General features: G+C 45.4%; 1 protein-coding gene across 1 annotated transcript; it reads right to left on the reverse strand.

The window, feature by feature from the left end:
* Positions 1-6,116: 6,116 nt before the first annotated feature.
* LOC134385839 (tripartite motif-containing protein 75-like) lies at positions 6,117-7,541 on the reverse strand. Its single transcript, XM_063107514.1, has one exon. The coding sequence runs from the start codon at positions 7,539-7,541 to the stop codon at positions 6,117-6,119; it is 1,425 nt and encodes a 474-aa protein (XP_062963584.1).
* Between the last annotated feature and the right edge of the window lie 8,124 nt (positions 7,542-15,665).

Raw genomic sequence — 15,665 nt, forward strand, 5'->3', positions numbered from 1 at the left:
TTGTCAACTTCTCATAACCATGCTCACGATGCCCATTGTTGGGGTCAATGTACAGAAACAGGGTGGACCCACACCCATAATTTGGTTCAGTGTTGATGACTCTGATGATACCACACAGACACCCAGGGATAAAATGGTTTATTATTCACACAGTGAGGTTTATGGGAAAGCAGGGTGGCTACTGAGTAGGTCCAAAACTGATTTAGAGCAGAAACAAGAGACTAGGTTGGGGTTGCTATGCTGGTTATGGTGTGGGCCAGGTGTGAGGGTTCCGTCACTACCAGAGGCTTGCAACTAAGCTAAAGAGGGGAGCACTTTTTTTTTTTTTTAAAGATGACCGGTAAGGGGATCTTAACCCTTAACTTGGTGTTGTCAGCACCACGCTCAGCCAGTGAGCGAACCGGCCATCCATATATGGGATCCGAACCCGAGGCCTTGGTGTTCTGAGCACCGCACTCTCCCGAGTGAGCAACAGGCCGGCCCGAGAGGGGAGCACTTAATGTGGGGCAGAACAGGAACACTGAAAGGAGAGTCCTCCAAAACTTCAGCAGTCAGAAACCAAAAATAGAATCAGATTCTTTATTACCAGTACCCCCCAAGAACACAGAAGGAAGTATAACCACATACAAAATGGTTCTCCAAGTAGATCATCTTTCGTCTATGCTGATATTTATTCATTGTAAGAGATTTTGAAGGTCTAATAGAGAAATAAACATCAGTGAAATTATACAAATGTGATCTGTTATTCAAATTATAAAATGAAACTTCTTCTAACTCAAAGTTTAGAAAAATGCCAATCTGCATGACTTGTCTGGTATCCCATGTAGCATGTGTACTTGTGATCTGAATTTGCTGGCAGCCATTGATTGGCAATGGTGATATAAGGACATTTCTAGGAAAGACTCTTGACACACACCTAAGGATCATTCAAATGTGCCCTTTAGTTCTACCTGCCAAAATATCTCCCAGCATCAAATCCCTCACAAGTCTGGACAGCTAGGTAAATGATGTCTTGACACACACCTCTTGACACACACCTGAGGATTATGAAGACAGTTTGGTTGCATCATTCGAAATATCACACTTTTTCTATCTTCTGAAATAATAAGATTGGGGTGGGCAGATTCAGGATCTAGTGTCAAATCTACCTGCAATGTGTTGAGCATTTTTTGCATCCAAAATAATGTGGAGGGAGACTGCAACTTTCTTTAATTCGTAAGAAAAAATGGGTGGGTTTTTTTTATGTGCTCATACCTGTTGTTAGTATTTTTAATATCTCATGGTTAATCCAGGTCTGCTTGTGAATACTTTTCTGTAATTTCATTTAGCAGATTTTCTAGTGTAGAAATATAGTCTGAAATTTGGCTTTTGTTTTCAGTTAGGTTTTCTTCAACATCCTTCTCTTCAGCAAGTAGCCTGGCACGAATTCCAATTTGCTCCTTTTGTAAGAAACATGTAAGTTCTTCAAATTCAGAGTGTAATTCCATCGTCCAATTTTCTGTCTTCCACCTCACTTTAAAAGATTTTGAATCTTTAATTTCACACAACATTTTGGCAGCTTCCACTTGCTGCCTTGGGGAGTTAATGCAGCTTTTGAGCTTCTCCCTTGGACTCGCTGCAGCTTGCTCAATGGGCATCAGGAGGTGATCCCGGTGGTCGGAGGAGACCCTGCACTGAGGACACAAGAGCTCCAGGTCCTTCTCACAGAACAGGTCCAGCACCTGACTGTGCTGCTCACACAGGGCTTTCTCTTCCTGCCGCCTCCTCTTGCTCCTCGTGGTGGGAAGCTGCTTAACAATGTCAGTCATGTGGCACAGCTGGGGGTTCCTCTTGAGGCTGTTGTCAGGGCAATAGTGGAGGCAGAAAGGACAGGGGAAGATGTGCTGCAGGTCTTCCCAGCACTGGGGGATGCAGGACCCACAGAAGTTGTGCCCGCAGTCAGTGGTCACAGGGTCCCTCAGGTAATCCAGGCAGATGGCGCAGCTGGCCTCTGCTTGGAGCTCCAGAGGCCATTGTGCCATGAAAGTTTCTGTCTGAAGAGACTCCTTTCAGCGAGTCTACTTCTCCAGGAACTAGGAAAAGTGAGAAGCTGTGTCTCCTCAGTGTTCTCTCTCCTGAAGGCAGCCTGAAGCCTTCCCAAGGTCCCAGGAATCTATTGCCCCCCAAGCCCGTGTCTGCTTCGTTCCTTCAGCTCTAAATATATGGTCCGACAGCACCTACTGATCCCCTGGCACTGGATCCACCTTTACTCAAATGCATGCTTGGGTGTTTTGTCCTCTTTGTCAGGAAAGAGTCACAACTTCAAGAAGCAATAGAAATTAGCAGCCGAGCGGGGAATTCCAGACTGTTGGACACTTGATAGGCCAATTGACCAGGTTTCTTAAACATAAAGTAACAAGGAAAAAAATTACAATATATATTGACAACATATATTAAAGCATTGAAAAGCATATACATCTATGCATGAATGTTTATTTAACTTTTTTTCTGATTTAAACACACACCTGTAAAAAAATTATTGTATATCAATTGGGATAGTGGAAATCTCATGATAAAAGACCATTAATTATTATGTCTGGCTATGATATGATCTTGTTATTTAGAAGTGTCTCTATACTTTAGACATTCATCATGCAGTATTTACACATTAACATTATATGTGGTAGAGGTTTTGCTTCAAAAAATGTAGATATAGAGAGACTGGGGACATTTTGTTGATGGGGACATGGAGTTTATTGTACTAATTTCTCTATTTTCTATGCCTAAAATGTTCTCTAATAAAAGCCATTTTCTTAAAAGGCTCACCATAATTGTCAGCACGCTGCTGTTTTATTCCAGCCAAGCCAGCTTCTCTCTCACTCTCTTCTGTGTGCCTCATCTTGTTTTCCTTCCATTGCAAAGCTCCAGATCCCTCACGTCTCCTTCTCTTTTCCTCATCACAGTTGCCCCAACTCAGCCCACATTCTGCTTTCACTTCAGCCTAGTGTCCCTGCTTATCTCCCCTCATCTAATCCCACAATATCTCCTAAATTGAGATAAGTTAGGTTTGTGTCAAGAGCAAGGCAGGGCATTAGGTTCCATCTGCTTATGCTATATGGCAGAACTCCTGGCCTGATCTCAGACTCCCTGTGTCATGGGGCTGGTTAGCCTTATTCCCCACTCTTTCAGGGACACAGGGAACAAGAACAACTGCCCTCACTTTCCCTTTTAATTTGGTGTGAGCATAAACACAAATGTAGATAAACCTCCTGGAACGTGTCAGTTCTGAACATAGAAGTTTAGCATGGCAGAGACTTCAAGAATTTTTTCAAATGTTTGCATTTCTCTTGTTTTGGTTAAATTTTTAATTTGCTGGTTATTCTTTTTTGCTTTGTTTTTTCTGGCAGCTGGCTGGCATGGGGATTTGAACCCTTGACCTTAGTGTTACCAGCACTACACTCTAATCAACTGAGCTAGTCAGCTAGCCCTGCTGACTATCGTTATTACTCTTAACATGGTACATAAAATTTGGTTAAAGTTGGACAAAATCACTGTAAAGACCCCTGGAAAATTTAAAATCCATTGATTGTCATCTGATACTTTGGATATGTTGTCCCCCCCGCAAAGCTCATGTCAAAATCTGATCCACAAATATGGCAATATTGGGAGCAGTTTGGGTCATGGAGGGCGGATTTCTCATTAACAGATTAATAATCTCTCTGAAGTGGGGGATAGTGAGTGAGTTCTCGCTCTATTAGTTCCCATAAGATATGGTTGTTTAAAAGACGCTGGCACCTCCCCCCCCCCTTGCTTCCTCTTGCCATGTGATCTTGCACCCACTGGCTGCCTGGTGCCTTCCACCATGAGAAGCAGCCTGAGGTCCATACCAGATGCAGCTGTCCTAGAATTATGAGCCAAATAAACCTCTGTTCTTTATAAATTACCCAGTCTCGGTTATTCTGTTATAGCAACACAAAACTGGACTAATACATCATTAAAACAAATCCACATAAATGATTGCAAGCTAAAAAGGGAACTACACATACTTGTACACATGAAAAGATTAGCATATACTTAATCTCCAATAAAATAATGAAATAATTACACATACACATATGTACAACCTAAACCATCGAATTTATTATTAAGAAAGAAATGGTACAGAAATAAGCAGTATCCTGGTACATGGCAGGAGCTCACTCAGGAGCAGCCTGTACCTGCCCACACCTCCCTCATGTCTAGTCCATGGGAGCAGCAGACACACACCGAGATCTTGGAGTCACTGTCCATATCCACAGCTGGGTGTTCCACCTCTCACCAGGTAATGCACATCTTCCTTCGAGTGCACCTACATATCCACTCACGGCCAGGTCTCTTCAAAATGAATCTAAGGAGCATTTCCTCAGAGTGGCCTCCCATACCACCCTGGTTAGTGCAGTTTCCCTGTTCTTGTCCTTATGGACTGTGGTGAGGCACCCTCACAGGATCTCCGCACATCCTTCCTGAACCTGTGATGCCATCCTTCCCCCGATCACAGTCCTATCCAAGATTCCCTCCCCTTCCCTAAGTCCCCACTCACACACTGGTGTGGTTCAAGGTCGGCTCACCTATGCCAATGCTGTATTGGGGTCCTTGCTCTGCCAGGAGTGGGGAGCTGCTCTTATAACCCATGGTCTGGGTGGTGGTACCCTCAGCACCCGTACTAACAGCTCCTCCTGTCCTTGCACATCCGTCCTGCCATCTTTGATCCAGATCAGAACAGGGAACACAGCACAACCTCTCTTTTCACCTTGGGTTCTTAAGGCCCTTAAAGCCTTATAAGCCTGTGCAGTGTTTCCTTTCCTTTGTTCCACTGGACAGACTCCAGATGCAATCAGCTTTAGGGAAATGACAGGCTTCCATTGACATTTCCTGTCTTCCTCTCTGATTGCATCTTCCTCCCTGATTGCATCTTCCTCCCTGATTGCATCTTCCTCTCTGATTGCATTTTCCTCTTTGATTGCATCTTCTGCACCGGAGGTGGGGCGGGCAGAGGGTGAGGTGAGGCTACGTGGAAGATTAGATTTACTGGCCTTTGTTCTTTTCTTCTATTGTTTCTTCACTGAAACTCCTTTAATTTAATCAGTGATCTGGCTTCTGGGTTAATGGAATATTTGAAAAGTCCTCATCTTGTTTTATCAGGGAGGCAGATGCAGGATTTGCTGACTAGTCTTCTCAGGCAGTTTTAATCCTTTCTGCCCCTTAAAGGAAGTGTTTTCAGGGTCAGTCCTTGTCTCTGGTTTCTGGATTTCCAAACTTATTCCAGTAATTCTCAACCTCCACAGGCTCACAAGGAGCAGACAAGCTCCTGATAGAACATCTCTCCTTTTTCCCTGATCATTCTGGAGCTGGGGACTTTCTAGAGTTGTTTGAGAAGGCTGGACGCTAGGCCTGGGCCATGCCCAGACAGTTGTAGGAGCCAGACAGGTGATAAGTATCCACCATTATAGTATCACACAGAATAGTTTCTCTGCCCTAAATTTACCCTATGCTCTGCCAAGTCATCCCTTCCTTCTCTATCCCCTAACAACCACTGATCCTTTCAATGCCTTCATAGTTTTCCCTTTTACAGTATGTCATATAGTTGGAAACATACAATATGTTGTCTTTTCATACCGTATTCCCATAAAAAAGTCCTTGAAAATATAGTCTGCAGCAACCAGTGCCTTGCTCTCAACACATGCAAAAATGGGAGAGACCGTCAAAGAATTGTCTCTTACAGTGATGTCTTCTCTTCTGCCTGGAATTTGTAATGTACTAATAAAACAGGTAAATGTACATGTGTAAAAATACATATGTGTACACAAAACTTATTAGACCTGTGAAATTACAATTTCACACGCTCTAATTTGACAATTCCAGGAACACCTTAAAGTTAATTCCACACTTCTGTCAGCTACCACCAAATCTCTTGCTATTGAAACAAAATTATTTTTTAAAAGAAGAGGAAACAAAATAGGAATAGTTCCTACGTTGAAGTCATATAGGTAAAATAATTTTTAAAAAATTCTTGGTGGTGAATTGACCAGCTGTATAGTTGTACAATATTCTACCTACTGTCCATAAATTACAGGAAGAAAATGAAGCAATGTCACAGTTCATCCTTCACAGCCTGTTACTGCACAGATGGTAAGAGGTTTTGAATCACGTCCCACACGGAAATAAGGCTTCAGAACTTCAGAAAATGTGTCGGTGAAAGAATGGATGTGAGACCTGTCATTCAAATTGTAGAAGGAAATCTCGCCCAGCTCATAGTCCAGATAAACACCAATCCCTCTGGGCTTTTCCATCAGCAGCAGAGTGACTGGAACCGCACCTTGAGCCACATAGTCACCATTCCGCAGCTGAACCGTCCAGCGTCTGTTCTGTCCCGATGGGGGCCGCTTTCCCTTCCTGGAAAGGGAGTCTTTACAGACCCCCACGGTCCATTTAGGCTTGTCATCCACTTGGACCTCCCAGTAATGCCGGCCAGAATCGAATCCCTCAGAACCCAGGACGACTGGAGACACTGTAAATCTCCTCGGATTCCGATGAACTCTTTGCTTTTTCTTCACGAATGTCACACATTTCTTATCCTCGGAGACAAGCAGATTAGGGTGTGCTGTCTCGGGATCTAGAGTCACCTCTTCTCTAAACCTCTGTATAATCTTTCGAAGAGCCACGTTCTGTGGAGGCAGACAGCACGCTTCTCTCTTTAACTGGAAGGAATAGAGTGCGGGAGGTTTCAGGCCTTCACACCTGCCCAGGATGCTCCTGATGTCCCTCAGCAGCTCCACTTCCGACATCACACTCTTCTCGGCCACCTCCGTTAGCAGACCTTTGACAGTGGCAATGTGGTCTGAAAATGCTGTTCTGTTTGCACTGAGTTTCTGTTGAATGTCCTTCTCTTCCTCAGCTAACCTTGAGAAAACTACCCATTGATTATGTTCTAGAAACTGAGTCAGGTGCTCAAATTCACAGGACAATTTCTGTGCCTGGTTTTCCACCTTCTCTCTCAGTTCTAATAGTTCTCTGTCTTGGGCGGCCAGTAGCTTCTGAACGTCCGCCACTTGCTCCTTCAGGGGCTCGATGTAGCTGCGGAGCCTTTTCCTGTGATGAGAGGCGGCCTCCTCTACGGGTCTCACGTGGTGGCCCTGGTGGTCAGGGGGCTGAGTGCACAGGGGACACAACACCTCTAGGTCCTCCTCACAGAAAAGGGTCAGGACCTGGTTGTGCTTCTCGCACAAGGACATCTCTTCCTTCCTCTTCCTCTTGCTCCGGGTGATGTGGAGTAGCCTGGCAATGTCAATCATCCTTCCCAGCTGGGTGTTGCTCCTGAAGGTCCCCTCTTGGCATTGGTGACGACAGACAGGGCAAGGGAAACTGTCCTGTAGATTCTCCCAGGACTGTTTGATGCAGGAGTGACAGAAGTTGTGCCCACATTCGATGGTGACAGGATCTCTCTGGTAATCCAGACAGATGGGGCACTTGGCCTCTGCCTCAAGTCCTGACAGCACTGTCGACAGGGCTGCCATCACTGCCATCAAGTGTGAATAAAAATCTGGACTGAGGTGGGCTTTCTTCAGGAGGTTGGCTCTGCAGTTACTCTCCAATGAGAAGCAGATGCTCCCTGGGATCTCTTCCTGTCCTAAATGCCCCCGTGTCACTTAAGGGCAGCCCTTGATGTCCTGAGTTACTGGCCTCAGTTGCAGAAGTAGTTGTCCAGAGGCGCTTTATTGCCACCTGAAGCTGGTCACAAAATAGTCACGAGTAGCTGCCAAGGGCAGAGAACAAGAATCCAAGCTCAGCAGTTCTCTTGGTCAGAAAGCAGACACCACTGTAGACTGCCTGGAAATGAGGAAAAAATTCCTTTATTTTAAAAAGGCCACCATTCGTCTTTTGGTCCTGCTCGCTACCACGTTTGAGGCACCCACCGATTCTTCTCTCCACCCCAGGAATCTACCTATATACAAGTCAACAGCACTGGACTGCATGGGACCTCAGAAAGCCCATAGGCTTTGGAACTAGATCCCCTGTGCCTGGGTTGGATCCCAGCCTTAGTACCTACTGTACCTTATGACCTGGGTATATGTATTTTTAACTAGCATTTAGCTGTGTGTTTAAATAACAGGATCTGGTGTTAGAATTCCCTTGCGGGATGTGATCTCCCACCTGACACAGAGCAGGCGCTCAGGGAGCCATGGGTCTTACTATGCTCCAGCCTCCCAAACCCACATCATCCCATCTCCCTGCTTACCTGGAGCAGGAGACTCTGCGAGGGTCTTAGAAGGGGCCTGTGAAAGGGGTCTCCGTAGCCAATCTTGCAGAAGACTGTAGTCGGTGCTGTGGTATATATGTACCTCTAGGAGGGTGGAGCTGTTAGGTCCCCGCCTACCAAAGACTGGCGGCTCCTCCTTGCAGGAGGGCGGGCAGGGCAGTGGGTGGGAATGTTGGAGGTCTTGTGGGTGGGGAGAGAATCTCCTGTGATTGCATCAGGCCGGGAGGGCCGGGCAGTGTGTTAATATACATGATCTAATTTACACCTCTGTGATCCTACCTTAATCTTCTCAAAACACTTTATCCCATCTTTGCTGATGAGGAAACTGAAAATCTGAAAGGTTAAGTAGTTCTCTTCCTATGCTGGCCCAGGAATGTGTGACTCTGCAACCCACAGTTTAACCCTCTTTCCAGTGTGAGGCTTCCAGCACTGTTGTGCAGAACAAGGAGGGTCGACTTTGCCCTTCAGTGGCAGAGGTCTGGGTTGAGTCCATCACTTGCTTTCTGCTCCCTCCTAACCGAGCTGTGACTTATTCCAGTGACTGCAGACACCCCCCATCAGCAGGGGGTAGTTTATGGAGACCAGCTGTGGTGGGGCCTAAAGCACAGGAGGAGAATGTGTGAAAAGTCCTGTGATGGTTAATTCTAGGTGTCAACTTGATTAAATTAAGAAGCGCCAAGAAATGTGGTAAAGCTCTCTTTTTAGGTGGATTATGAGGGTGTTTCCAGCAGAGATTATCATCAGAGCCTTAGTGGACTTGGTGGGAAAGATACACCCTCAAAATGTGCAGAAAACCTCCAATCTGCTGGGGGCCCAGAGAGAACAAAAGATGGGGGAAAAGGGCAAATCCTTCTATCTGCTGGAACTGGGATACACTCTTCTCTCCCATCCATGGACATCAGAGCTTGAGACTCCAGCTTTTGGCTTCCAGGTCTTACGCCAAGGACACCATCGCCTTCCCTGGTTCTGAGGCCTTTGACTTGGGCTCAGCCACACTACTGGCATCCAGTTTATAGAGAGCCTATCGTGGGACTTCTCTTCACAATTGCATGAGCTAATTCTCCTAACAAATTCCCTCTTGTGTATTTATAACATATCCTATTGGTTCTGGCTCTCTGGAGAAGCCAAGGAGACAGTTGTGCAGCTGTCAATGGTTCATGGTCCCTGAATCACTGTCTCCAGGAAGTGAAAGATCTGGACATAAGCAACCCATGGGAGGAAAAGAGCCTCAGTACACCCCAGGGCGTAGCAGGAATAACAACAACAAGAAAAATACCCAGAGCAGTGCACAGTTGTGTATGGTGCTTCCGTAAGTGTCTTTGGCACGTGTGAGTGCGTAACTCATCCACAGCAATCACAGCAACCTCAGTGACAGGAACACTTTGATTGATAATACTGTGTGCCAGGCCCCATGCACAGCGCTCTTAAGTTTATAACTTATTTCATAAAGATAGCAATAATTGTACTAATACCAACCACAAAGAAGTAACACTTAAAAAAATCACACTTGCTATGTGCACATACTGTTCAAAATATTTCAAAATATATTGATGCATTTGGGCCAAGTGCTGTATGGGAGTCATATTTCCGCTGCTTAAAACTCAATAAAAATGTTCCAAAATTAAAGCCTGAGTCCTACCCGCGGCCCACGGGGCCCTGCACGACCAGCCCTGTGCTCTCCCTGCCCTCCCTCCTCCTTCTATCCCCCTCCACACTCTGTTCCAGCCACACAGGCCTCTTCGCTGTTCCTCCCACACACCAGGCTCAGTCCTGCCCCAGAGCCATTGCACGGGCTGTGCCTTCTGCCTGGAACACACTTCCCCCTCATGGTGCATGGCCTTTTCCTTCAATCCCCCATCACTTTCTCTGTCCACTTTTTGTAAATTTGTTCAGCCACCATTACCTTCTTTCTCAGCCTTCCTTTTTCCTCCATAGCGTGTATACCCATTTTAAATTCTATTTCATTTTAATGGTATGTATTTACTTGATATTGATAAACCACATAACTCTTTTTATGTGCCAGGCTCTGTGCTAAGTAGCTCATTTAATCCACCCAGTAAACCCCAGATGTGGATACATGTAAATAAATGAGACTTTTAGGCTATGGAAAATGTGACAAAGGAAATAGAGCTACATCAGTGGGGAAATGGCTTTAGGGTGCAACTTCAGGGAGGGCTGCTCAGAGGGAATGACCTTTGGGTTAGGATGTGACTGGAGCAGCGTGTGCAAAGGCCCTGGGGCAGGACACAGCCTGACTAGTTGGAGGACAAGAGTGGAGGCCAGTGGCTACAGCAGAGTGTGGTTGGGGGACAGAAATCCATGATGTGCTGGAGGGGATGGCTGCAGGGGCTCTACCCCATGCACTGAATGGAGCAACTTACATGAAATATTCAAGTCACTGTCGGCCGAGCCCGTGGCGCACTCGGGAGAGTGCGGCGCTGGGAGCACGGCGACGCTCCGGCCGCGGGTTCGGATCCTATATGGGCATGGCCGGTGCACTCACTGGCAAGTCACTGTCAGAACCCGAACTTGGGTGAGGCATGGAAGGTGTTCACTAAAAATTCAAGGGGGAGGGACCGAAAAACTTAGACATCAGGATAAATAATATTTCACTGTATGGATAGACAACAGTTTATTTGTGGCCCATCCATGCAATGGAATATCACTTCGCCATGAAAAGGAACGAGGCTCTGACACACTCAACCATGTGGATGAACCTTGAACACATCACACTCAGTGACAAACGCCAGACACAAAAGGCCACATAGTGTGTGACTCCATTTATATGAAATATGCAGAACAGGTCAATCCACAGGGACAGAAAGTGGACTCACAGTTGACAGGGGCAGGGGGAGACAGGGGAAACAGGGAGTGTTTTGGGAGGGTAATGGGAATGCTCTGGAATTAGATAGTGCTTAGTCAGACAACTTTGTGGGTATACTAAAAGACACTAAATTGTAAAAGAACTTAAAAAAATTTAGTGCGAAGTCTTCAAAAATCAAAAGAAATGAGAAAATATTTATAATGAACAAAATATCAAAATTTTAAATAAAGATGGGATCAATATTACTGAGTTAGGGTTAGGGCTGCACTGTGACTGATGTCATTTTCATTTTAAATTATTCTTTATAATCTTTACTTTTATTTTAAATTTATTTATTAACTTTTTTGGCGCTGGCAGGTAAAGGGATCCGTACCCTGGGACCTTGGTTCATTTCATTTCTATGTCATTTTGTATTTTTCATCCCTTCTTTCCAGGTGGAGAAACTGAGGCAGAAGTGTAGCAGCAGGGGTGGAATCAAGGAGAGTCTGACTCCATTTGCCCCAGAGTTTCTCCTGACCTAAGTCATGATGGGGACACGTTCATCTGTTGTGGGTCTGCTCAGCACCAGGGGAAATGCCAGGCAGGATTCCACCATCCATCTGTGAGCCAGCTTTATGAGCCTCACAGGGGACTAGTCAGAAATGCAGAATCTCAGCCTCCTCAAGATCGGAGGCATCAGAATCTGCATAGGGTTCCAGTGTGCATTACAGTTTCAGAAGCACCTCTCTGAAGTGTGATTGGACTCTGAAGGTTCTGGGTTCAAATCCTGCCTTTGCAAAGTGTAGGGATCTGGACAAGTCTGTCCGGAATGCTGCAACCTTGCCTGCAAACTGGGGAGAGACATCAGCACTTATTTCCTAGGATTGTTTGGCCTAGGGGTTGTTTTCATTTCCTATGGCTGCTGTGACAAATTGCCATAAACTTGGTGGCTTAAAACAATGCAAATTTATTCTTCCCATTCCGGAGGTAAGAAGTCCCAAATGGGTCTCACAGGGCTAAAATCAAGGTGTGGGCAGGGCTGGTTCCTTCTGGAGGCTCCAGGGGAGGACCCATGTCCTCCTTTCCCAGCTTCTAGAGGCACCCACTGCCCTCGGCGTATGGCCCCTTCCTCCGTCTGCAAAGCTGCAAAGCCAGCACTGCAGCATCTTCCAGTCTCTCTCTGACTCTGACCCTTCTCCTGCTCCCCTCTTGTGAGGACCCTGTGAGGACATTGCACTCCCCAGGGAATCCAGGATGATCTCCCTTCTCAAGATCCTTAATCCCATCTGCAAAGTCTCTTTTGCCATGAATGGTACCTGCTATGGGTTAAATGTGTCTCCCAAACATTCACATATTGGAAACTTGACCTCCATGGTAACAGTGTTAAAAGGATGAGAAATCAAATTATGGTATATGTAAAGTGGGACCTTTAAGAGGTGATTAGATTGTGAGGACTTTGCCCTCGTGAATGGTTTGGTCATTCATGGAGTAATGGACATAGTTCTGATGACTTTATAAGGAGAGTGAGTGAGAAGGTTAGCTTTCATTTTCTCAGCCCGTTCTTACCATGTGATATCCTGGTTGATTTGGGACAAACCCTGTAGAGAGTTCTCATGAAGAACAAGGTCCTCACCAGACACACCCCCTGAACCATGGACTTTCCAGCCTCCAGAACTGTACAAAATAAATTTTGTTTCTTTATAAATTACCCAGTTTCGGGTATTCTGTTATAAGCAGCAAAAACAGACTGATGCAGTCTGCAAAGCCAGCCGTGCAGCATCTTCCAGTCTCTCTCTGATTCTGATGCTATTTAATTTTTTCTATCCCTTTTATTTGCTATAAAGTAGGCCTAAAGGCTTAATGAAGTTGTATTTTACTTTTAAATGTTCTTTTTTGTGGCTGGTTGGTACAGGGATCCGAATCCCTGACCATGGTGCTATAATACCTTGCTCTACCAATTGGGCTAACCGACCAGCACCAAATATTATTTTCTATTGTAAAAGTCAGATAGCCCCGTTAGGGAAAATTTGGAAGCTAGGGAAAAAGGGGGGGGAAATGCTCCATAACAACCCAACCTAAATAACCACTGTAAGAATTTTGCTCTTTATCCCAAGCTTATTTTTGGTTAGTGTTGCTTATAACAGAATACTTGAAACTGGGTGATTTATAGAAAACAAAGCGAAGGTTACAGTTTCAGAGGCTGGGAAGCCCAAAGGTGAAGAACACATCTGGTGAAGGCTTTCTTTGGTGGTGACTTCAGTGATGACCGATTATCACATTGCAAAATGGCAGAGCAGAGTGAGCAGAGAGAAAGAGACAGACTCTCCTCTTCTTTTAAAGCCCTCAGAACCATGCCCCTGACCACCACTTTTAATCCATTCACTGCATGTTCCTACAATCCAATCACCTCTTCATGGCTCCCCCTTTCAATGACCATAATAGGATTTCCCACCCTCTTGACAGTCACAGTTGGGGGCCAAGTTTCTAATACCTAAAACTTGGGGGACACAATTCAAGCTTCAGTGAGTTTCAGGGGGACATAATTCAACCCACTGCAGTTAGCATGCTTTCTACACACTGTAAACTAGTGGGCAGACAGCATCATGTACTGCAGCTTTACTTAATGCTCTACTGTGGTAAGCAACACCTAAGATGGTCCCCAACGATCTTGGCCTCCTAGTAGTCACATAACTGTGTAGTGCCCTTCCTATTGTACCAGGGTTGGCTGTGTGACCAGTAGCAAATAGCAGAAGTGATGGTATGCCACTTCTGATATTAGGTTTGATAAAGAAATTAGCATTCTATAACACCAAGGTCAAGGGTTCAGATCTCCCTATGGACCAACTGCCAAAAAAGAAAGAAAATAGCATTGGTCTAGGGCCGGCCCGTGGCTCACTTGGGAGAGTGTGGTGCTGATAACACCAAGGCCACGGGTTCGGATCCTATATAGGGATGGCCGGTTGGCTCACTAGCTGAGCGTGGTGTTGACAACACCAAGCCAAGGGTTGAGATCCCCTTACCGGTCATCTTTAAAAAAAAGAAAAGAAAATAGCATTGGTCTAGTTAAGGTACCTAAGAGGGAGCCGAGAGGCCACCTGAGCTGGAGCATCAGAAACCTCAACAACCATCTAAGTGAGCTGGGAAGCAACTCCTCCCTCTGTCAAGCCTTCAGACAAAAATGTATCCCCAGCCAACAGTTTGACTGCAACATCATGAGAGATCTTGAGGCAGAACCATCAGTCTAGCTAAGTCACACCTGATTCCTGATGCACAGAAACTACTTGTTATTTGGAGTGGCTAAGTTTGGGGATCATTTGTTATGCAGCAATTGCTAACTAATACATCTCAAGGAATTTCCCTTCCTGCTGTCTCATTCCTATAACCATACTTTCTTTTTTTTTTTTTTTTTAAAAGATGACCGGTAAGGGGATCTTAACCCTTGACTTGGTGTTGTCAGCACCACGCTCAGCCAGTGAGCGAACCGGCCATCCGTATATGGGATCCGAACCCTAGGCCTTGGTGTTCTGAGCACCGCACTCTCCCGAGTGAGCCATGGGCCGGCCCCTATAACCATACTTTCTAATAGCTGTGGAATTTTCCACTGAGGGGATGATAAGACCACACATTACTTGCTCTTGGCAGAGAATCAACTCTCACCTTCACTCGCCCCGCTACAGGCACAATGTTTTGTGAATAAGTTCCCACCTCTGGGCCTTTGAGCTTTGCTGTTACCTCTGCCTGGAATGCTGTTCTCCCAGACATCCCCATGTTTTGGTCCCTTGTCACCTTCAGAGGTCTCTACTTGAAGGTCTGACCTGATGAACCTGTTTAAAAGAGAGGCCCTATCATTCTTTATTCCTTTCTTCCCCTTTATTTGTCTTCATAGAAGTTATCGCAAAATATTTATTTCCTAGTTGTGTCCCTACTTGCCTGTGAGCCCCATGAGGGCAGAGGACCTGTCTGTTTTCTTCCGCACTATGACTCTACTGGCCTGACCTAGTATCTCAACCCTTGGCTTGGTGTTGTCAGCACCGCGCTCAGCCACTGAGCTAACCGGCCATCCCTATATAGGATCCGAACCCGAGGCCTTGGTGTTATGAGCACCGCGCTCTCCTGAGTGAGCCACGGGCCGGCCCTTTTCTGGGGTATTTTAAGGCACATCTCAGATGTCCCATCACCCATAAATATTTCAGAATGCATCTATAACTGATAAAAACTTATTGTCAAACATAACTACCATGACTTTATTGCCCCTAACAAAATTAATAGCTCCTTTATATTATCTAATGCCCAGAAATATTCAAATTTCTCTGGTGGTTCAAAAATGCCTTTTTACGATTCTTGATCCCTTATTTGATGTGGCAAACTGCCCCAGCCTGATCTCTTCTATAACACCACTTTCCTTATTACAGATTTTATTTTTTTCTTTCAGTGAACATATCACACAGAACACAGATTTTATGTATTTATTGTAAAGTCTGTCTTCCTTCCCCGCTTCTCTCCAAAAAATCGGCAGCTCCTTCCATGAGGTCAGAGAATTTTGTCTGTTTTCTTCACTCCTGGTACAGAAGAGACTCTCAATAAATA

The sequence above is a fragment of the Cynocephalus volans genome, chromosome 9 (genome assembly GCF_027409185.1).
Source record: "Cynocephalus volans isolate mCynVol1 chromosome 9, mCynVol1.pri, whole genome shotgun sequence".
NCBI lineage: Eukaryota > Metazoa > Chordata > Mammalia > Dermoptera > Cynocephalidae > Cynocephalus > Cynocephalus volans.

Coding starts and splice junctions, on each gene's coding strand:
- LOC134385839 (XM_063107514.1), bottom strand. CDS start 7,541: ATGGCAGTGATGGCAGCCCTGTCGACAGTGCTGTCAGGACTTGAGGCA.